This window comes from Staurois parvus, unplaced genomic scaffold (genome assembly GCF_062004578.1).
Source record: "Staurois parvus isolate SC_StPar_1 unplaced genomic scaffold, SC_StPar_1.0 ptg000525l, whole genome shotgun sequence".
NCBI classification, from domain to species: Eukaryota; Metazoa; Chordata; class Amphibia; order Anura; family Ranidae; genus Staurois; species Staurois parvus.
The window spans coordinates 6,540,912-6,564,738 of NW_028318321.1; the positions used below are offsets into that span (position 1 = coordinate 6,540,912).

General features: G+C 44.6%; 1 protein-coding gene across 1 annotated transcript in view; it reads left to right on the forward strand.

The window, feature by feature from the left end:
* LOC149451707 (B-cell linker protein-like) overlaps positions 1–23,827 on the forward strand; it is a 189,684-nt gene that overhangs the window by 114,908 nt on the left and 50,949 nt on the right. Inside the window, 1 exon segment of the mRNA XM_089690287.1 lies at positions 22,333–22,389. Coding sequence (XP_089546413.1) covers positions 22,333–22,389 — 57 coding nt within the window.

Here is a 23,827-nt window from a genome sequence, read left to right on the forward strand (position 1 = left end):
ATTTTAGAATATAAAAATTGCACGAATAAGGTGCATACAAAAGCTTTTATTTCAGTTACAGAAATATTCTTCCACATTTGATTACTTTATCTTACCAATATACAAAATGATGATATGTTTATATTACAGAATACAATATGTCTGCAGCAACATTTTTCCATTAAATACAATTTTGGAAAAATCAGCATGTGAATTTCAATAACTTTACAGATCACACTCCAAAAGATCTGCTGCTAGGTTAATTGATTCTTTCTAAAATGGGCCATTGTATGTGTATGTATGAATGTGAGTTAGGACACTTAAATTGTAAGCTCCTTGAGGGCAGGGACTGATGTGAATGTACAATATATATGTGAAGTGCTGCATTAAATTGACTGAGCTTTATAGGTACCTGTAGTAAATAAATACTTGTTTTCATAAGCCTTATACCATAGAAGCCATGGGTTCCACATTGTACACTTTTGAGGGCAACACAACTAAAATCACTATTGAATTTAAAATGAGGGATCCATGTAATAAACTAACAGTTCTAGATGAACTGTTGCCCACAGCTGGGTTTAAAAGGGCCTTGTACAGTTCCATTCCTTATTTTCAATGAAAGTGATGACAGGAGAATATCTTCTGATTCGAAGGGTTAGTTCATTTTTACAATAAAATTGCCCATGTATTCCAGTGTGTATAATACATTAAAAAATACTTTTTCTAAGGGCCCTTTCACATGGATAGCATCTGGTTTTGCTCATCAGGGGATCCCTATTCAGCAGGGAATGCCTACTGATAAAGCTGTGACTGTGAACATAACACGTGTAGGAACCAGAGCTAAGCTGGTGAACTATATTGGCTGTGGATGCTGCCACCTATGTCTTTTACATGTCTTTTATGTCTTTTTTTAATGTGAATTTACCCACTGAGAAACGTTTTAATAAAAGAGTACTATACAGAGAGCACTATTTTTGGCCCCATTTTATTTTACATGCTTACCTACCTGAGGTGGAGTAAAGCTGGTGAAAAGACAGAGAACAGGGGTCCATTTCCCGCAGCCCATGGTGGGGCAATAAGTGCATTGAGACCTTGATTTATATTGGGGTCATATAAAGAAAATGGGCGTATTGGATGCACATGCATGTATCGCCTAGAGTTTGGAGGAACTCCAATGTCTTTATAATGTTGTTCACATTGCACTTGGGGTTCTTGGTTTATGTGAGTTTATTGCGGAGTCTTTTATAAAAACAGTTCTATACAGAGAGCACTATTTTTGGTTCTGTTATATTTTACATGCATACCTACCTGAGGTGGAGTAGAGCTGGTAGAGAGTCAGAGGAAAACAGGAGTATCACTCCCTATGGCCACAGATAACTAAAAGCCCATGGTGGGGCAGCAAGTGCATTGAGACCTTGATTTATATTGAGGGCAATTAAAGAAGGTGAGCTTATTGGATGCATATGGGGTGGATGACCTAGAGTTTGTAGGAACTAAAAAGATTATTACAGCACATTTGTGGTGGATTTTTATGGACGCTTAAGAGGAGATTGTAGATGGGACTTTGTTTTGTTGATTATAATTACATTATGTTAATTTACATGATTATGTTTCATCTTACATATTGCGTATCCGTTTGCTGATCCCCTGCTGAGCTGACCGGAGCTGCTGGATGTCGCATCCATGTCCGCCCCGCTTATGCAGAGCTGACATAGACACAGCCTGCTCTTCTCTATAGGCAGTTGAATGTAAACAGACCAGCTGTCCCAACTGCCATCTGATTCAATCAGGTGAGACGGAGGGGAACGGGTCCCCCTTCCATTTGTTTTTATTGGAGGTAGACGGTTGTAAACAGACACAATTCAATTTACATCCAGGTACCCATAGAGGAGAATGGAGGGTCTGTTTGGGTACCCAAAAAAGCTATTTTTATAAATGAAGATTTAGCTGTGCCTTTATTTCTTCTTTATTGGTTAAAACGTCCTGCTTGAAAACTAACATTAAATAAAGGGTAATACTTTTAGTGGAAATAAAACTAATAGTAAATGCATAAACTGCATATCAAAAGAGTACTTTTCTATAGACCCCATATCAATGCAAGGTCTATAGTATAACATTTTAAATGCTGAGCGCTGCGTTCAGATTTTGACAGAAAATCGACAGTGGGCCACTTCTACTTCCCTCTATTCAGACAGGAAAAGCTCCAACACTTACTGATAGTAATTGCTACTAAGTTCTGCCCTCTTTATTTCCTATTGGCTCATCACTATAGTAGGCTGCCCCACTGTCCAATAGGAAATGTCTAGGAGGCAGAAAGGAAGTGCTAAAGTGTTGCAGTTCAGAATGGTCTGGCATTCAGCCATATCTGCAGATTTTCTGAAACTGCTGTAGGTGTATGCAGGCAGATCTAGTTACCTGCACTTTAAAACATTTTTCCTCAAGAAAGAATCCATTTATGCCTGTTTACACTCCTCTTGGGACCTTTTAGTGTACTTTTATTATTTTAATTAAAAAAAAAAAAAAATCTTATACCAGCCTACTCTGTGAACTGGTGTTGCACAGAGCAGCCCTGAACCTCCTCTCCTGGGGTCCTCTGCAATACCAAAATTATTCTGCATTGAAACTGTGAGCTGCTTATAAACCTTACATGTCCTTGGATTTTGGTAGCACTTTTAATTTAAAAAAAAAGCAAACAAGTTAATTCAATGTGTCAATACATAAAGCACAGATCATATCCCCTCCCTCCTAGATTGTAAACTCGAAAGAGCAGGGCCCTCAATCCCCTCATGTTTTGCATTGTATTGGTATTGTTCTGTCACATGTTCTGTCCCCCTTTGTAATGTACAGCGCTGAGCGAACTGTTGGTGCTTTATAAATACTGTATAATAATAATAATATTAGTGATGCAGCTTCCAATAGCAACCAGAGCGTAACTGATCTGGCCATTGTAAATTAAAACTGTATTTACTCTCTGTTGGCTACTACACATTGCCCTTTTACACATTGCCAAATGCTCTTTTCACTGTCATATTAAATACACCACATATTTCAAATCTTGAGTATAGCGTGATATCCAGCAGGTCTCTTGAGAAGCAAACTATCCCATAAAGCCCTCTGGCTACTTCAGCTCTTACTTCTGAGATAAAAGGGACAGGTCAGGCCATCTTAAGAGGCCTTCCCTCTAATATTTTATGAAAGAAATGTCTGTACCAATCAACAAGACCATAACCTGCAGCAGGAAGATGAAAGGGAGATCTTATCATTAGCAGAAAATATGGTTCTTCATTTGCTCTCAAAACGGGATATACTGTATAGCTGGAGAGAAAAACCCAGGGGTGTGAAACCACTGTGTAGGACATGCATGTAAGGAAGACCAACTGTATGACCCTGAATTTCTAATCATTGGTTGCCTGGTTTAATGAAGGTTAATAGCAGTGCTTGGGGAGAATCCAATGCCTTGTACATACGATCAGAAAATAGAACAAAAATTACTGCTTTTGAAGCAATTGTCTGATAATTTGATCATTAATACACAACTTTTGAGAGTTGATTACGACAGTTCATGTGAAATTAATCGAAGGGACAAACAGAACCAGAACAAATAATTTTTGTTTAGTCAGTACAGTGTTCGTCAAAAAAAAAATGAAAGACCAAGACCACACATGCTCAGAAACAAAAGAATACATTACAATGCAATACATTACATCACTTCTGAAGTTGATTTCTGTTGTATGGGAATTTTCGTAACTTTAGTAACCTATTGATTTTCAATATGAGACTAACATGCAAAAAAAAAGACTATAATTCGTCCAATATTGTGATCGTGTGTATGAAGCTTCACATTGTCTCTCAACCATGCAGAAAAAGAATCAACGTTCAATCCAGAGCAGCCATAAAAAAGCTCTATGACTAGGAATATGAGCTGTAGATAAGCCACACATGGGGAAATTGGAACACCCAACCTCTTCATGGTTGATCAAGGGAAAGCCTGGGAGACCAAACTAAGGCACACATCCACTTTATTGTATAGAAAAGCAGCTTAAAAAAAACCATGCTGTATGCCAGTGGGGGAACTGGGGTTAAGATTAAGCGCTAAGGTTAGTGAGCTACTCGTGAACCCCCCCCCCCCCCCACACTAGCATACAGTATGGTGTTTTCAAGCTGATTTTATATATATAATAAAGTGGATATGTGCTTTACATCAAGGCCCTCTCCTCCAATCCTCGCCGACTCTTCTCCACCTTCAACTCTCTACTCTCTCCACCCCCACCTCCACCCAGCACCTCACTCACCACCCTTGAGATTGCCAATCACTTCGAAAACAAGATTGACACAATTCGCAAGGACATTGCCGCAACTCACACTCCCTCTCAACCCGTCCCCTCTCACACAGCTACCCCTTCATTCCCCCCTCTCTCTCGACATAACTCGCAGGGACTTTGTCACTGCTCAAACTCCCTTCAACCCCGTTCCCCCTCACTCAGCTACCCCCTCATCACCCCTCTCCCACGGCCCCACCACTGCTCTGACCTCCACTTCCACCCCACCCTACGTTCCTCATACTGAAGCTCCCTCAACACTCCGCACCTTTGACCTTACTACCATCGAGGAAGTCTCCAGGGTCCTCTCTGATGCTCGCCTCACTACCTGCCCCCTCGACCCTATCCCCTCACAACTCCTACAACCTCCTTCCCCCTCCATCCTATGCTCCCTCACCCACATCTTTAATCTTTCCCTCTCCTTCGGCACTTTCCCCTCCCCTCTGAAGCATGCACACATAACCCCCACACTTACAAAGCCATCCCTGGACCCCAATGACCCGAACAACCTCAGACCCATCTCCCTGCTCCCATTCACATCCAAACTCCTACACCCGCCTAAGCTCTCATCTCAACAACAACAACCTCCTTGATCCCCTACAGTCCGGCTTCCGTCCCCTACACTCCACCGAAACTGCCTTACTTAAACTCTCCAACGACCTGCTAACCGCTAAAGCTAATGGCCATTATTCAGTGCTCCTACTCCTTGACCTCTCCGCGGCCTTCGACACAGTCGACCACCCCCTCCTCCTCAAAAAACTACACTCCCTTGGCCTCAGAGATTCTGCTCTCTCCTGGCTCTCATCCTACCTGTCACAACGCTCTTTTAGCGTTACCTATAATGCTACCACCTCCCCCTCACTCCCCTTCTCTGTTGTAGTCCCTCAAGGCTCCGTCCTCAGGCCCCTTCTCTTCTCCATCTACACCTCCTCCCTTGGCCAACTCATACACTCTCACGGCTTCAACTACCACCTATATGCCGACGACACACAATTCTATCTCTCAACCCCTCACCTCACCCCCTCAGTCTCCGCCCGAATCACACACCTACTGAGCGACATATCAGAGTGGATGTCGCTCCACTTCCTTAAACTGAACCTCTCCAAAACCGAGTTTCTTTTCTTCCCCCCAGCCCAGACCCCACCCCCCATTGACTTCTCCATCATGTCCAACAACGCCACCATTAAACCCGCCCCGCAGGCCAGAGTGCTTGGTGTCATTCTGGACTCCAACCTATCCTTCCAGCCCCAAGTCCAATCTTTAACAAATTCATGCAGACTCCACCTCCGCAACATCGCCAAAATACACACGTTCCTAACCCCAGAAACCACTAAACAGCTCATCAACTCCCTCATCATATCACGACTCGATTACTGCAACTCCCTCCTTACTGGCCTGCCTCGCCGCTGGCTATCCCCGCTTCAGTCGATCCTGAATACGGCTTCCAGACTCATTCACCTTTTCAACCGCTCCGTTTCCGGCACCCCCCTCTGCCAATCCCTCCACTGGCTTCCGATTGCGCAACGGATCAAATTCAAAATTTTAACACTGATGTACAAAGCCCTCCACCATACTGCCGCGAACTACATCACCGACCTAATATCCAAGTACCGCCCAGCATGCACACTCCGCTCCTCACAAGACCTCCTTCTCTCTAGTTCCCTGGTCTCCTCCTCCCATGCCCGCCTCCAGGACGTCTCCAGGGTGTCACCCATCCTCTGGAACTCCCTTCCCCAACCCATCAGATTATCACCTACTCTCCTCTCCTTTAGGCACACCCTGAAAACCCACCTCTTCAGGGAAGCCTACCCCACCCCCTGTTAACTTGCCGACCTCCTCCATTCTTCCTACCACTCCGTCCCCCACAGCAATCTTCTCCTGTGCCACCATCCCCTCCCTCCTAGATTGTAAGCTTGAAAGAGCAGGGCCCTCGATCCCCTCATGTTTTGCATTGTATTGTTATTGTTCTGTCACATGTTCTGTCCCCCTTTTGTAATGTACAGTGCTGAGCGAACTATTGGCGCTTTATAAATACTGTATAATAATAATAATAATAGTGCAGCCTCCCAGACTTTCCTTTGATCTACAGCACGGGCTGAAGGATTGTGGAGTGTGGGAATGGTGAGACTACCTGGATCAGTGCTACCTTTTCTCTTTTCAAGGTTGAAATGACTTCCAGTATCATTGCACCCACTTCCTATAAGATCAGGGAGTCAAAGATACACAACCTGAGCATACATCATTCAACTGTCCTGAGATCACTGGAGAAATCTTCAGGAAATGGTGCCATGTCATTACGTGGCACCGTTCTGTGCAGAATTCAGGATCTGAACAGTGCTGCAGAAAGAAGTGTACCTATGACACCATGCTACCAAACTAAAGAAGGAATTTAAAAAACTGGGTTAAACCTTTCAGAAGTTTTATTGCAGATGCCAAGATTAAAGCCGAACTGCAGGTTTTTTTTTTAAGTTTCGGAAAGCGTGGGGAAGGGTTAGCATCTTTGTCAGGTTTTTGCTATCCATGTAAGGGAAAATCTTAAAGGACAAATAGACTGCAAATTAAAAGCTGGTAGAGCTTCCTATTCTTCACCAGTCCACCAATGGAAGAAGGATTGCTCATCTCCTCCCACCTACCGTGGTTCTCTGTTGGACAACAATTATTATTATTATTATTATACAGTATTTATATAGCACCAAAAGGTTTGCTCCCCACCTGGGACTACCAGCCAGCCACCACACCAGGGACCGCTCGCCCAGCACCCTGCTTTCCGGCACGCTATTCCCTCTGGCGATGCCCCGGCGACTAATGGCCCACCACGACCCTTGAAGCCGCGGTCTCACCTACCGGCCGCAACAGATCACGGTTGAGCACAAACCACGCAGGGCCAACGATCGCTACCGCAACGCCCCGCTCGACCCTGATGACGATCCTTCAACACCTTCAGCGCCTCACGACGCCGAGCCCTCAGCACCCGACGCCTGGCCTCAACAACCCCAGACACCGAGCCGCCAGCATCACCAGTCGCCGTGCCTACCATCGCCCCCAGCCATCGCACCCTACGACCCTCCACTAGCCGAACCACCGTACCCACTGAAGACATGCCACAACATCCATGGTCGCCAGCTTACTGCACCCACAGACTGCTGCCAACCAGCTGCCGCCCTCCACCCTCACTCTACCCCTACAGAAGGACTCAAATGACTATCCCACGGTAATACAGATTCCCCACACCAGTTTGCCCTGACCTGTATCCCTTCACCTCCCCTGACCCAACTGTCACCCCACCCACCCCAACATGCCTCCTGCACTCCTCCTCCTCATTTTCCTCTCCACCATCCCAAAAATCACCTCCCTCTACCCGCCTACCCCCCCAAAACAGCTCTACATTGCCCCTTCACTTCTCCCCTCTCCCCACTACGGCACTCACCACCTCCTCCTGCTACTCCACTCCCCCGTCGACCCACGTGCCACCACTATCAGACCCACACGCTCCTACACTTCCCATCCCCATGCCACCTTCCTTACCCTTCTCCTTCTCCTATCTGCTGGGGACATCTCCCCGAACCCTGGCCCCTCGCCACCTCACCCCTCCTCTAGGGACCCCCCTGCTCCCGCCAGCTGCCGTAACCCCCTCAACCTCATATCTGTGCCCCTTCTCCCCGCATCCATCCCCCCTCTCTCGGTTGCACTCCTGAACGCCCGCTCGGTCTGCAACAAACTTACTGCCATCCATGACCTCTTTATCTCCCACTCCCTTAACCTCCTAGCCATCACCGAAACCTGGGTACAGGCCACTGACTCCACCTCCCCTGCGGCACTCTCCTATGGAGGTCTCGTCTGGTCCCATTCACCAAGACTGAGTGGTCACAAAGGTGGTGGGGTCGGCCTGCTCCTATCACCGCTGAGCACCTTCCAGGTCCTCCCTAATCCTCCCTCCCTAACCTTCTCCTCCTTCGAGGCTCACTGTATTCGGCTCTTCACCCCCACCCCCCTAAGGATCGCAGTGATCTACAGGCCGCCCGGATCCATACCCCGCTTCCTGGATGACTTCGCTGCCTGGCTTCCCTTCTTCCTCTCCTCTGAGCTACCAACCATCATCCTCGGGGACTTCAATATCCCCATCAATGACAACAGCCTGGCTACTTCCCAACTCCTCCACCTAACCTCCTCCTTCGCGCTCACACAGCACACTCAATCCTCCACCCACATCATTGGGAACACCCTGGACCTCGTCTTCTCCCACCTCTGTACCCTCAACCAGTTCTCTAACACCCCCTTCCCTCTCTCCGACCACCACCTCCTCACGTTCTCCATCTCCCCTTCCCCTAACTCCCCCCCCCCCCAAAGCGCCAAACCATCACCAGCCGCAACCTCCGCAACCTGAACCCGGCCCCCCTCCACTCAGCTGCCGACCGCTTACACGACAGCATCCTTCCACTGTCTTGTCCTGACCTAGCCACTAACACGTACAACGACTCACTATCAGCTACCCTAGACTCTCTGGCACCCCTAACCACACGCTACATCAAACCCAGACCGCTCCAACCCTGGCAGAACGACCACACTAAATGCCTCAAACGTCGCAGTCGCGCGCTAGAGAGACTATGGCGCAAAACCAGGTCCCCCCGTTCATTCTCCCTCTACAAATCTGCCTTCCTCACTTACACCTCCTCCCTCCACGCCGCCAAGCAGGCTTACTTCGTAAACCTGATTAACACCCTCTCCTCCTGCCCTCGCCGACTCTTCTCCACCTTCAACTCCCTGCTCTCCCCCCCCCCCCCCTCCTCCACTCAGTACCTCACTCACCGCCCACGAAATTGCCACTCATTTCCACAACAAAATTGATGCAATCCGTCAGGACATAGTCAACTCGCAATCTACCTCCCCACCTAGCCTCCCCCCCCCCTATCTCCCCCTCATCTCTTCCCTCCTCTGACCTCGCAACCGCACTGCCCCCCTCCACACCCAAGACCCCGCTTACCGTAACCCCACCAGCTCTGCACTCCTTCAGCCCTACTACCACTGAGGAAGTCACCAGGGTCTTCTCAGAAGCCCGCCTCATTACCTGCCCCCTGGACCTTATCCCCTCTCGACTCCTCCAGTCACCCCCCTCTTCCCTCATCTGCTCCCTCACCCACATCTTCAATCTCTCCCTCTCTACCGGCGTATTCCCCTCCCCCCTAAAGCATGCGCACATCACCCCCATACTCAAAAAGCCCTCCCTGGACCCCTCTGACCCAAACAACCTCAGACCCATCTCCCTGCTGCCACTCACTTCCAAACTCCTGGAGCGCTTGGTCTACAACCGCCTAAGCGCCCACCTAACTGACAACAACCTCCTTGATCCACTACAGTCCGGCTTCCGTCCCCTACACTCCACCGAAACCGCCCTCCTCAAAATCACCAACGACCTACTAACCGCCAAAGCCAAAGGCGACTACTCTGTCCTCCTCCTCCTGGACCTCTCCGCGGCCTTCGACACAGTTGACCACCCCCTCCTCCTTAATAAACTACACTCCCTTGGCCTCAGAGATTCTGCTCTCTCCTGGCTCTCATCCTACCTGTCACAACGCTCTTTCAGCGTTACCTATAATGCTACCACCTCCCCCTCACTCCCCCTCTCTGTTGGGGTCCCCCAGGGCTCTGTCCTTGGACCCCTTCTCTTCTCCATCTACACCTCCTCCCTTGGCAAACTCATACACTCCCATGGCTTCAACTACCATCTCTATGCTGATGACACTCAAATTTACCTCTCCACCCCTCACCTCACCTCCACTTTCTCCGCCCGCATCACTCACCTCCTAAACGACATCTCTGACTGGATGTCGCTCCATTTCCTCAAACTCAACCTCTCCAAAACCGAGCTTCTCGCCTTCCCTCCTGCCCGCGCCCCCCCCCCCATCCTATCCATCACTACTAACATCACCACCATCAATCCCGCCCCGCAAGCCAAAGTCCTTGGAGTCATTCTGGACTCTAACCTCTCCTTCCAACCTCATGTCAAATCGCTCACAAACACATGCAGACTCCACCTCCACAATATCGCCAAAATACGCTCCTTCCTTACCCCAGACACCACTAAACTACTTGTGCACTCCCTGATTATCTCACACCTTGACTACTGCAACTCCCTCCTCACCGGCCTACCCCAGTGCAGGCTCTCCCCGCTTCAGACCATCCTCAACTCAGCGGCTAGACTCATCCACCTCACCACCCGCTCCACCTCTGCCACCCCTTTCTGCCTCTCCCTCCACTGGCTCCCTATCGCCCAACGCATCAAATTCAAACTACTCACTCTGACCTACAAAGCCATTCACAACACTGCCCCTAACTACCTCACCAACCTGATTCCCAAGTACCACCCTACCCGTACCCTTCGCTCTTCACAGGACCTCCTTCTATCTTGCTCCCTGGTCTCCTCCTCACACGCACGTCTGCAAGACTTCTCCAGGTCCTCCCCCATCCTCTGGAACTCACTACCCCAATCCATCAGACTGTCACCTTCCCTCTTCACCTTCAGGCGCTCCCTGAAAACCCACCTCTTCAGAGAAGCCTACCCCACCCTCACCTAACTGCTGCTCTCCTTCATTCCTCCTACCACTCCATCCCCCACAGCCACTTCCTCCTGTACCACTACCCCCTCCCTCCTAGATTGTAAGCTCGAAAGAGTAGGGCCCTATAACCCCTCGTGTGCTGTTTGTAGTTGCTGTAATGTTTCATGTATTGTCCCCCCCCTCTATTGTACAGCGCTGAGCAAACCCTTTGGCGCTATATAAACTCAATGTAATGTAATGCTCAGCGCTGTACATTATAGTGGGGGACAGTACATGGGACAGTACAGTAACAAAACAATACATGAGGGGTTTGAGGGCCCTGCTCTTTTGAGCTTACAATATAGGAGGGAGAGGATAGTGGCACAGGAGGACATTGCTGTGGGGGATGGAGTGGTAGGAGGAGTAGAGGAGATCGGCTGTTAGGTAAGAGTGGGGTAGGCTTCCCTGAAGAGATGGGTTTTCAGGGTGCGCCTGAAGGTGAGGAGGGTAGCTGACAGTCTGATGTATTGGGGTAGTGAGTTCCAGAGGATGGGGGAAGTCCTGAAGAAGTCCTGCAGTCAGGCGTGGGAGGAGGAGACCAGAGAGCTAGGGAGTAGGAGGTCTTGTGAGGAGCGAAGATTATGGGTTGGGTGGTATTTGTGTATCAGGTCGGTGAGGTAGTTTGGGGCAGTGTTATGGATAGCTTTGTATGTCCGTGTTAGTATTTTGAATTTAATGCGTTTGGTAATCAGGAACCAATGGAGGGAATGACAGAGGGGGGTGGCAGATGTGGAGCGGTTGGTAAGGTGGATGAGTCTGGCCGCTGAGTTCAGGATAGACTGAAGCGCGGATGGTCAGTGATGAGGTAGGCCGGTAAGAAGGAAGTTGCAGTAGTCCAGGCGTGAGATAATAAGGGAGTGAACGAGTAGTTTAGTAGTGTCTGGGGTTAGGAACGTACGTATCTTGGAGATGTTGCGGAGGTGGAGCCTGCATGAAGTTGCCAGCGATTGGACATGAGATTGGAAGGATAGATTTGAGTCCAGGGTGACACCTAGGACTTTGGCTTGCGGGGTGGGATTGATGGTGGCGTTGTTGGTTGTGATGGAGAGGAGGGGGGGGTGCGGGCTGGGTGGAAAACTAGGAGCTCGGTTTTGGAAAGGTTCAATTTGAGGAAATGGAGCGACATCCAGTCTGATATGTCGTTCAGGAGGTGGGTGATACGGGTGGAGACTGAAGGGGTGAGGTGAGGGGTAGAGAGGTAAATTTGCGTGTCATCGTCGTAGAGGTGATAGTTGAAGCCGTGGGAGTATATCAGTTTGCCGAGGGAGGAGGTGTAGATGGAGAAAAGAAGGGGCCCGAGGACAGAGCCTTGGGGGACCCCGACAGTAAGGGGGAGAGAGGGGGAGGTGGTAGCGTTATAGGTAACGCTGAAGGAGTGTTGGGATAGATAGGAGGAAAGCCAAGAGAGAGCAGAGTCTCTGATGCCAAGGGAGTGTAGTTTATTAAGGAGGAGGGGGGGGACAACAATGCTAGTTGCATGAGACTGGAGCAGGTGGGCTAGCATAAAAGTGAATATTTGTATATTCGAACGCCCTGCATTTCTGGGTTTTTCGGCACTACATAAGCGTTGTGGTGGTATGAATAAGCACTTAAAGATGCTTGCACTTCTGTAATTAAATACATCTAGGTGCTGACAGCTTTTATTTAAATCAAAAGTATATTGTCAGCTTAATGAATACAACATCATCTCGCATTGATTCAGGAATAGAGACTATATAAGATTTCACGAGGCAACTGAGAGTTATTTCACACAGTGAGCAATAGAAAACGGTCGAACAAGTAATACATTTCCTGTGTAATCTGCATTGTAACTCATGTAGAACTCATATAGTGTAGTGATTTCCTTTGTTAAAAGGGACATATCACCATATGTCCTAATGACACAATTTTATTATCTAGTTATATCGACGTTATCGAACACACATTTTGTATGAATTCAAATGTACTTAACACATTACATCATTGCAAACTCAAAGAACAAGTTATCTTTTTAACTTGCCTAAATGTATATTTTTTCTAATAAAATTAGAGGGAAAAGAAGTTTGTTTGACTGTGGTTGCATGTAAATGAAGTATAGATTTTCTGTTTTACAGCAATCAGTCATACACCTGTGAACAGGCTCTTAAGTTGGCCATAGATGGATCGAATCTCAGCCAGTCCCTGTTGAAATGGCTGAGATTTGATTCAACTTTGACTGGCTTAAAGTGTTAATAGGGGAATCAAGTGTTTTTCTCTCCTGCATCTATGGCTTGTCTTATGCAGGCCATAGATGGGGAGAAAAACTGCAGATTTTTCTTTTAAAAAACGAAAAATCGGTTGTTCAAGTGGCTGACGTTACCATCAATGGTAAAAAAAATCGGCCGATTTTCTACCCGTCTAGAGCCGGCAAAAAGTGTCCCTGCAGAGAGCTCTGCTATTTCTTTGACAGTTCTCTGACAGTTCCTTGACATTATAGAAGTTGCAACAATGTATCTATTTGTTTCCATTTAGGATACAGATGTTTTTATTCGGAAACAAATAGATACAATGTTTCAACCGCTGTAAATGTCAAGGAACTGTCAGAGAACTGTCAGAAATAGCGGAGCTCTCTGCAGAGACACTTTTTGCTGGACTGGAATTCTTCTTATTTTCATCCTACTTCTTCTTCTTCTTCATCCTCATCCTCATCTTCTTCTTCTTCTTCATCCTCATCCTCATCCTCTTCTTCTTCTTCTTCTTCTTCATCCTCATCCTCTTCTTCTTCTTCATCCTCATCCTCTTCTTCTTCTTCTTCTTCTTCTTCATCCTCATCCTCTTCTTCTTCATCCTCTTCTTCTTCCTCTTCTTCTTCTTCATCCTCTTCTTCATCGTCTTCCTCTTCTTCTTTTTCTTCTTTGTCTTCCTCTTGCAGGTCACTGCTCATGCGCAGATTTTTTATCGGTAAAAAATCGGCCGATTTGCCCACTAATTGCCGCGAAAATCGGCCGATCGGCAAAATCGGCCGATTTTTTTTCCAACTTTACCGAAAAAAAAAAACGGCCAAAATACCGAAAAACGGCCGACCAAATCGCCCACTAACGATCCGAAAATCGGCCGATTTTATTTTCGGCCGAAAATCGGCCGATTTTATTTTCGGCCGAAAATCGGCCGATTTTCGACCCATCTATGGCCTGCATTAGGCTCTATTCACACTTTTCAAACAGAAAAGGGGAAAAAGCAGAAGTGGTTAAACAGAATGTTCTTACTGAAAATAATTTTATTCAATTATAGTAAATAATGGTAATTTGTAAACTAAAGCCCCATGGTCAAGAGCATCCCCCATGAATGGGGTATTTCTGACCAAGTGGCTTTATGTGACAATTTACTATTATTGCCTATATTTGACTGAAAGTATTTTCCTATATTTGACTGAACGTTTTTCCCCTTTTCACCAACTTTTTGATTTGGAATTGCTAAGCATGGTATATTTCATAATTATCCACCATATATCTTAGAGTTTTTAGTATATTTTCTCTATTTTCATGAATGCATTTTTGTGTGTGGCAGTTTTATATTATTATAGTGTTATAGAGTGGGGTTAATTTACTGAAGGCAATAGGCTGCTTACTTTGCTCTTAGCTTTGTGAAAGCGGTGAAAATTCACTTTGCAAGGAAAAAGAAAACAGTATTTTAGCTTGTACATTAGATGATGGAAGTCAGCAGAGCTTCACCACATTCCCTTGCAAATTAAAAATTAAATGCAAAGTGAACAGTTTATTGGTCTTTATTAAACCAACCTCAGTGTGCATTTCAATCACAATATCCATGTGCTTTACACACGTTACCATGGATCCTTATTTAATATGCGTTTTGGCTAGACACAGAAAATGAAGCAAGTATATTTTTCCCACACTCAGAACTCACAGAAAGTGCAGATGTGGCTAAATTTGTGAGTGTAACAGCAGTTATTACACCATAGCTGTAGAGGAAACAATGTTAAAATAATGTACTTTTATCATAGTGCATTATTATATTACATTTTTATTAGAATTTGATTAAAGGTCCACTTTAGGATTCCTTTGGCCTAAAACAGCCTTTAATATATTCTATAGCTTTAAGTTTCTGTGTAGATATGTACATTTAAACAAACTACATGCACACTCCTTTATAGTGGTCCTCACAATGCTTGTTATGAAATCAACTATTATAGCTAATCTGTTCTCAATAAATAGGCGGCAGTCTCAAATTTGTGCCCTATAATGCCCCTAATCAGTGGCAAAAAATTGATACATTTTAAATATATCTGTCACATTTGCAATGCTTTTTATATGATTTCTGTCGCTATATTAACTGGAACTAGTCTCCATTCCTGTCCTATTTATTAACCAGCTTTTTCTCACAATACAGTTTCAGCCTAGTGGCAAATTGTATATCTTACAGTACTCTGCCTACTTTTTTTTATTTTATACTTTTCTTATAAAACCACCCCCATACAATATACGGTATGTAAATATATATAGTGTGTGTGTGTGTATGTGCACATATATATATATATACAGTCATGGCCGAAATTGTTGGCACCCTTGATATTTCTCCAGGAAATCATGTATTTCTCACGAAACGTATTGCATTAACACATGTTTTGCTATACACATGTTTATTCCCTTTGTGTGTATTGGGACAAAACAAAAAAAGGGAGGAAAGAAAGCAAATTCGACATAATGTCACACAAACCTCCAAAAATGGGCTGGACAAAAGTATTGGCACCCTTTCACAACTGCGGATAAATAAGAATGTTACAAGCATGTGATGCTCCTGTAAACTCACCTGGGGCAAGTAACAGGTGTGGGCAATATAGAAATCACACCTGAAAGCAGATAAAAAGGAGAGACGTTCACTTAACCTTTGCATTGTGTGTCTGTCTGTGCCACACTAAGCATGGACAACAGAAAGAGGAGACGAGAACTGTCTGAGGACCTGAGAACCAAAATTGTGGCAAAATATCAACAATCTCAAGGTTACAAGTCCATCTCCAGAGAACTAGATTTGCCTTTGTCCACAGTGCGCAACATTATCAAGAAGTTTGCAACCCATGGCACTGTAGCTAATCTCCCTGGTCGTGGACGGATGAGGAAAATTGATGAAAGATTGCAACGCAGAATAGTCCGGATGGTGGATAAGCAGCCCCAAACATGTTCCAAAGACATTCAAGCTGTCCTGCAGGCTCAGGGAGCATCAGTGTCAGCGCGAACTATCCGTCGACATTTAAATGAAATGAAACGCTATGGCAGGAGACCCAGGAGGACCCCACTGCTGACACAGAGACATAAAAAAGCAAGACTACAGTTTGCCAAAATGTACTTGAGTAAGCCAAAAGCCTTCTGGGAAAACGTCTTGTGGACAGATGAGACCAAGATAGAGCTTTTCGGTAAAGCACATCATTCTACTGTTTACCGAAAACGGAATGAGGCCTACAAAGAACAAAACACAGTACCTACGGTAAAATATGGTGGAGGTTCAATGATGTTTTGGGGTTGTTTTGCTGCCTCTGGCACTGGGTGCCTTGACTGTGTGCAAGGCATCATGAAATCTGAGGATTACCAAAGGATTTTGGGTTGCACTGTAGGGCCCAGTGTCAGAAAGCTGGGTTTGCGTCCAAGATCCTGGGTCTTCCAGCAGGACAATGACCCCAAACATACGTCAAAAAGCACTCAGAAATGGATGGCAAAGAAGCGCTGGAGAGTTCTGAAGTGGCCAGCAATGAGCCCAGATCTAAATCCCATTGAACACCTGTGGAGAGATCTTAAAATTGCTGTTGGGAAAAGGTGTCCTTCCAATAAGAGAGACCTGGAGCTGTTTGCAAAGGAAGAGTGGTCCAAAATTCCGGGTGAGAGGTGTCAGAAGCTTATTGATGGTTATAGGAAGCGACTGATTTCAGTTATGTTTTCCAAAGGGTGTGCAACCAAATATTAAGTTAAGGGTGCCAATACTTTTGTCCAGCCCATTTTTGGGGTTTTGTGTGACATTATGTCATATTTGCTTTTCTGCCTCTGTTTTATATTTGTTCCAATACATACAAAGGGAATAAACATGTGTATAGCAAAACATGTGTTAATGCAATACCTTTTTTGTGTGAAATACTTGATTTTCAGGAAAAATATCAAGGGTGCCAACAATTTCGGCCATGACTGTATATATATATATATATATACAGTAATTGCCCAAAATATTGGCACCCCTGCATTTGTCAGCTAATGCACCACTTCACCCAAAAAAATTGTTGCAATTACAAATGTTTAAGTGTTCTAATGTTTATTTCTTTTGTTTGTATTGGTATGACACAAAAAAGTGGAGAAACAAAAAGCCAAATCTGCCACATTCCACGAAAAACTCCAAAAATGAACTGGACAAAATTATTGGCACCCTCAATTTAATATTTGGTAGCACACCCCTTGGAAAAAATAACTGAAATCAATTGCTTCCTGAAATCAATTGCTTCCATCAGTGAGTTTCTTACAACTTTCTACTGGAATTTTGGACCATTCTTCTTTTGCCAACTTCTCCAGGTCTCTCAGATTGGAAGGGTTCCTTTTCCCAACTGCTGTTTTTAGATCTCTCCACAGGTGTTCTATGGGATTGAGATCTGGACTTATTGCTGGCCAGTTCAGTACTCTCCAGCACTTTGTCTGAAACCATTTCTGGGTGCTTTTTTTACATGTGCTTTGGGTCATTGTCCTGCTGTAAGACCCATAGGCTCTGAAGGAGACCCAACTTTCTGACTCTGGGCCCTACATTGCACCCCAGAATTCTTTGGTAGTCTTCAGATTTCATAATGCCATACACATGGTCAAGACATCCAGTGCCTGAAGCAGTAAAGCAACCCCAAAACATCAGTGAACCTCCACCATGTCTGGTTGTAGGGACTGTATTCTTTTCTTTAAAGGCCTCATTTCTTTTTCCAAAAACAGTACAATGATGGGCTTTACCAAAAAGCTGTAATTTTGTTTCGTCTGCCCACAGCACTTTCTCCCAAAAGGATTTTGGCTTCTTCAGATAAGTTTTGGAAAACTTCAATCTGCTTATTTTATGTTTCTGTGTCAGCAGTGGGGTCCTCCTGGGTCTCCTACCATACCATCCCTTTTCATCCAGATGGTGATGTATAGTGCGAGCTGACACAATTGTACCCTGTGCCTGAAGGTCAGCATGAATTTGTCTGGAAGTTGATCAAGGTTTTTTATGCACCATTCAAACAATCCTTCATTGCAATATTGATGATCAATTTTTCTTTTTCCTCTGTGTCCAGTGAGATTAGCTACAGTGACATGAACTGTAAATTTCATGATAATGCTGCGCACAGTGGACACAGGAACATTAAGATCTCTGGAGTTGGACTTGTAACCTTGAGATTGTCCATGCTTTCCCACAATTTTTGCTCTCAAATCCTCAGACAATTATTTGCTGCTCTTTCTCTTCTCCATGCTCCATGTGGCACACAGAGACACATAACAGAAAGGCTGAGTAAATGTTTCACCATTTTAACTGGTTGCTGGTGTGATTTCTATATTGTCTGCATCTGTTAATAATTGATACATGTGAGTTTAATTACAAATTACAGGAGCATCACAAACGTGGAATGCAATTATTTATTACAATTTTGAGAAGGTGCCAATAATTTTGTCCAGTCCATTTTCTGAGTTTTGCATAGAATGTGTCAGATTTGGCTTTTTGTTTCTCTACTTTTTTGTGTCATACCAATACAAACAAAAGAAATAAACATGAAAATGCCTAAACATTTGTAATTGCAACAATTTTCTCAGCGACGTGGTGCATTGTCTGACAGAAATGCAGGGGTTCCAATATTTTTGCCCATGATTGTATATACTGTGTATATTCAGAGGTGAGTGGGGGGAGGGAGCGCTAAGACGCATCTACCCTGTGTGCGTTTGGGGATGGACCATCAGCAATGCGGGTTAGTAGAAGGTCCATGTGGAGGTGGTATCCAAGTCCATCTGTAATGGGGGGCTTGTAGTAGTATGGACTTGTCTGAGGAGGCAGCCGGCTGTAAGAGCTTGTAGATACTCCTAATGCAGGTATAGAAGAGAAGAGAGACAGTAGCGCCACTCTAAGTGTCTCTTTTCTCTATACTGTGTATATTACCAATTTCCAAGCCCCAGTGTTGTATCTGACTTCCTCCTTGGTGAAGCACAAGTGGTCCTTTCAGATTCAATGACATTGTGTCATTGTTCCCATTTACTGTAATCCCAGGCTTTCATTTATATGCCCCCCAAGGGGATGTGTCAACAAACAGGCTGAGTTTACAGCACTCTAAGACCTAGTGGTGTCACATGTATTTGAGTGAGTACCACTCAGTCCTGGAAGGAGAAGAGTAAGCTGCAGTGACAAATGAACCACTAAAAATACTTCAATTTGAAAGGAATGTATAGTAGTTTAAAAAAAAAAATAACAGGGTTGGGTGGATGTGGGGAGGGGGGAGTAAATTGTGGAGTTCTGGATTAAGAACTAAATTCTATTTGTCTATCTATTCTCTCCTATAATTCTAAATGTTGCTATGTGTAATGATTGTTTTATTATATTATTTATTGTACTGTTTTCTATTATGACATCATCGGTGGTTTTTAATGTACAAGTAAAATGACTGACCTGTCAGCAAACTGAATACAAGTATGTCGCACTTGAATTAGAATTTAGGTTCAAAACTGTCCACAGCTTTTTAAGCTAATGCCTTCCCGTATTATCTGGTCTTCATTATTTGGGTGTAAATACTGTATCCCATTAAGGATTGAGAGTTTAAGTTGAAGCTCTGCCACACAGCACAACTCTGTGTAGCAGATTTCTCTCTGCAGCAGTTGCGTAACATTTACAGGTCCCCTCCCAGGGGCGGACTGACAACTCATGGGGCCCCGGGCAATAGGGGATCATGGGGCCCCTGTGTTTTTGCCCAAACGCAAAAAAGCCTATGAAAAAGGTACCAGGGGCATCTCATGGGGCCCCCTACTGACCCCGGGCCCTCGGGCAGTGCCCGAGTTTCCAAATGGTCAGTCCGCCCCTGTCCCCTCCAAACCCCTACCCTGTGATTGGACAACAGAAAGAAGTAGCAGTGGAGTGATAAGCTCATCTGCTATACAGCTCTCTCCCTCCTTACCATGTTCCTTGTTAGCACTTGAGCACTGCAGCACAGCTTCTCCCTCTCTCAGTGTGAGCTCCGCAGAAAGCTTATACCAAGTCACATGAAGGATCTTACACTGCTGGCAATGAACAAAAGTAAATTTATTGATATAGAAATTAAAGTGGAGCTCCAGTCAAAGTTAAAACAAAAACTGTAGCTGCTGACTTTTAAAAAACAGCCACTCACCTGTCCCACGATCCAGTGGGTGGTGTACTCACCACTGCTGGTTTCCCCATCCATCCTCACTCCCTGGCGCCAACATCTTAAGTGTGGACAGCCAGCTGTGACAGCTTGTGGCTTTACAGTGGGTGCCCCCTGCACACGTGCAAGTAGCTCTGAGCCTTTTGAATGGTCCTTTAGTCTTCTGGGACCTGTCGCCTCTCCCAGAAAACCACAGGGAGGGGGGAGGACAACTTCCGATCGCATAGGCAATTGCAGCGGAAGTGGGGTACCTGTGCCTCCCCACTCCCCAAAGGTGCCAATTCCTCCCTTTTGGGTGAAGCTCTGCTTTAATACAAAGTCCAACTTTAAATAAATGACTACAGAACGCAACATTAAATCCAAAGTCCTTACATTATCTTGATGCATCATCTGGAAGAAAAAAATTAACCTGATATGTGAACCTATTACATTGTCCTCAGTGGGTTCACTTTCATATGCTTAGGTCTGGTTCACACCAGATGCAGTCCAGAGCATTTTAATTCTACATCAAAAACACATGGACAGGTTTCCATGTATTCCAATGGCCCTAGCTCACAACCATACAGTGCATTCCAGTGCAGTCAACAAAAGTGGAACATGCTGCATTATTTTTGTATGGAAAGTGGCAAAACACATCAAAAATGCACTGGAACGCACAGGTCCTCATTTGAGATGAAGAAAAAAAAAAGAGGGGAAAAACCTAGCCAAAGTGCATCAAAAATGCATCAGAATGCATCAAAATCATGCACACAAACACATCCAGGACGCAGAAATTGTGTATAAATTAGTGTAAATCAGCCCTAAAACCAAAAATATTATGCTCAAACTGATTGTTAGTATGCAAGATAGTATTCCTATAAATAATAGAGAATATACAGTTGCAAATAAGGATATAGTATTCCTAAAACCACACTGTCTGTTATAGACCACTGATGAACCACCAGTATTCTATTAAATGTTAATATGGACTACTGCACCGCAATAATGAAGTCCAATGTTAAAATAATATCACTAAAAAGTCCATCCATTCATGGCAGCCTTTGCTTGGACATGAAGCTCAATCCAGTGTGTACATGAGAAAAAGAGAAGAAGAGAGAGAGGTGCCTCAAAGAGTAAAACTTTAAACAAATTTATTGCACACCACAGTTGGCAACGCACTTGACAATTATTACATATTACTTATTAGGTTCCTGGTTATTATAAAATGGTGGACATTTCTATATCTTCATTTTAAGCCTCTTGGTGATGGTATCCAGGGTATTTATTATTTTTATTTCAGGTACTTGCATAGCGCTGTCAATTTACGCAGCACTTTTACATATATATTGTACATTCACATCAGTCCCTAACCCTCAAGGGGTGTACAATCTAAGGTCCCTAATTTACATTCATACATACACATACTAGGGACAATTTAGACAGGATCCAATTCACCTACCAGCATGTCTTTGGAGTGTAGGAGGAAACCGGAGTACCCGTAGGAAACCCACGCAGGCACAGAGAGAACATGCAAACTCCAGGCAGGAGGTGCCGTGGCTGGGATTCGAACCAACGACCCTACTTCCAGGCAGAAGTGCTAACCATTTAGCCACTGTGCTTCCCAATATAAATCCAGAAAGTCTCCCTGGCGCACAATTTGTGAAATCGTTCAGCTACAGGGAGCATTCTGGACATCTGTTCTATTACCCATACTTGTAGTCCTGCTGTAGATTTCTGGTGATATTCGAGGAAATGTCCATCTTCCCTGCCAATGTTTGGAACCGATGACAGCAGGACTGAGAGACACAGCATTGTTATGACCTCTACCAAGGATATCATCCCTACTGATGGATAGATGTGTCCTTTATGATTATTGCCAATTTTGGTGTGCAATTAATTTGTTTAGAGTTTTATACTTGGAGGCTCCTCTCTCTCTTCTTCTCAAGATTGTATTCCCAAACTCTCCAAATTATAAAACCAAAAATATACCAATTTTTTGCTGGTAGTAATTAAAAACCACTGATGTACTTGTTGCTGTGATTTATTTTGCTGATGTTAATCTATAATGTGATCAATCTCTCTCCTATCTTGGGCTCTGTCCTTTCACAATGTTTAGGTTCCAAAATGATCAAGTGGCGTTATTTTGTAAGACTGGGAAAGATGCATGGGATCGGTATGGAAATCATTGCATGCTCCCTCAATCTGCTCAGTGATTGCCTATGTTTGCTTTGCCTGTTAATACTGATGTGATGTGCTTTGCTTTATATTCCAATCCACTTCCCCTTTTGTGTGTGTTTTTTGTTTTTTTGGGGTTTTTTTTTCTCATTTTCAAGTATAAACACACTGTCACTCTTAGGAAGTATGTTGTTGGAAAATAGGGAGAAAATAAGCATTTTCATTTGTTAATTTAAACCTGGAATTTAATCTGCTTATATTTTGTCTTTCCTGATTCTGGCCCCCTCATCAACATGCTAATGAAATAATTAAATAAAACCTTTTAATTACATACCTTATTATAGAGTCAAAGACATAATCACTGGGCCTCTGTGCTTCTCTGTGCAATGCAGACAGATCATGCCTGGAGGGAGGGGCTGACAGACTTCTGTACTCTCTGAAAACAGGAAGCCAATCTAATGCCCACGTGATGCTCAGCCTTCATGATTGAAAGAACTAAAATCCAACAAATGAAAGGGGGTAGGCCTGAGACACTAAGGCTGGGGAGGAAAGTTCTAAATGATGCTGGATGTCTTCCATCCAGGAAATGGGGCAGCTCACAAGGTGCAGGGAAATCAGAGAAATTAATTTCCGAACAGGAGAGGAGAATGTACAACTGTTCATGGATGAAGGTGAGGCTGGACTTCAGCTTCAAAGTAAGGCAATATTTACAGCCTTAAACATTTTACTGATGCTGCATCAATGATCAGTAAATAGATCTATTTTAATACGTAAAAATTGTCCTGTTCTTTTTTTCTTCAATGTTATATGCAGGAGCGGACTGACCATTTGGAAACTCTGGCACTGCCTGAGGGCCCGGGGTCAGTAGAGGGCCCCATAAGATGCCCCTGGTACCGTTTTCATAGGCTTTTTTGAGTTTGGGGAAGGACACAGGGGCCCCATGATCCCCTATTGCCCGGGGGCCCCATGAGTTGTCAGTCCGCCCCTGGTTATATGTGTATAGACATGTCCTCAGACAGATTTCTGGATTTTGTGTTACGGATCTAAACACAGTACATTTACACACGTGTGTGAATGTCTCCATAGACAGCAATGTAGCTCCATTCAGATTCCTACATAAGAAAATGTGGTTGTAAATGTGGTTTTTACGAATGAAATCAAGGGCTTATTTATACAGCAGTGAATGTGACTGATTTAGACGATTCACTGGTGGTGAATCAACCACTGTCATTTAAAAGTTTCCTTTAAAATAAGGCAATGCATAGTGTCATTAGTAAGCATTATTTATACTGAATAACTCACAACTGGACGTTGGTAACCTTGATATAGGATGAAGTAGCCAAGAAGTATTCATGTGATGTAAATTGTAGAAAGGCCAACCTTCAGCAGCTCTGACAACCATTATTATTTATACTTGTAGCCCTGTTTTGGGGGGG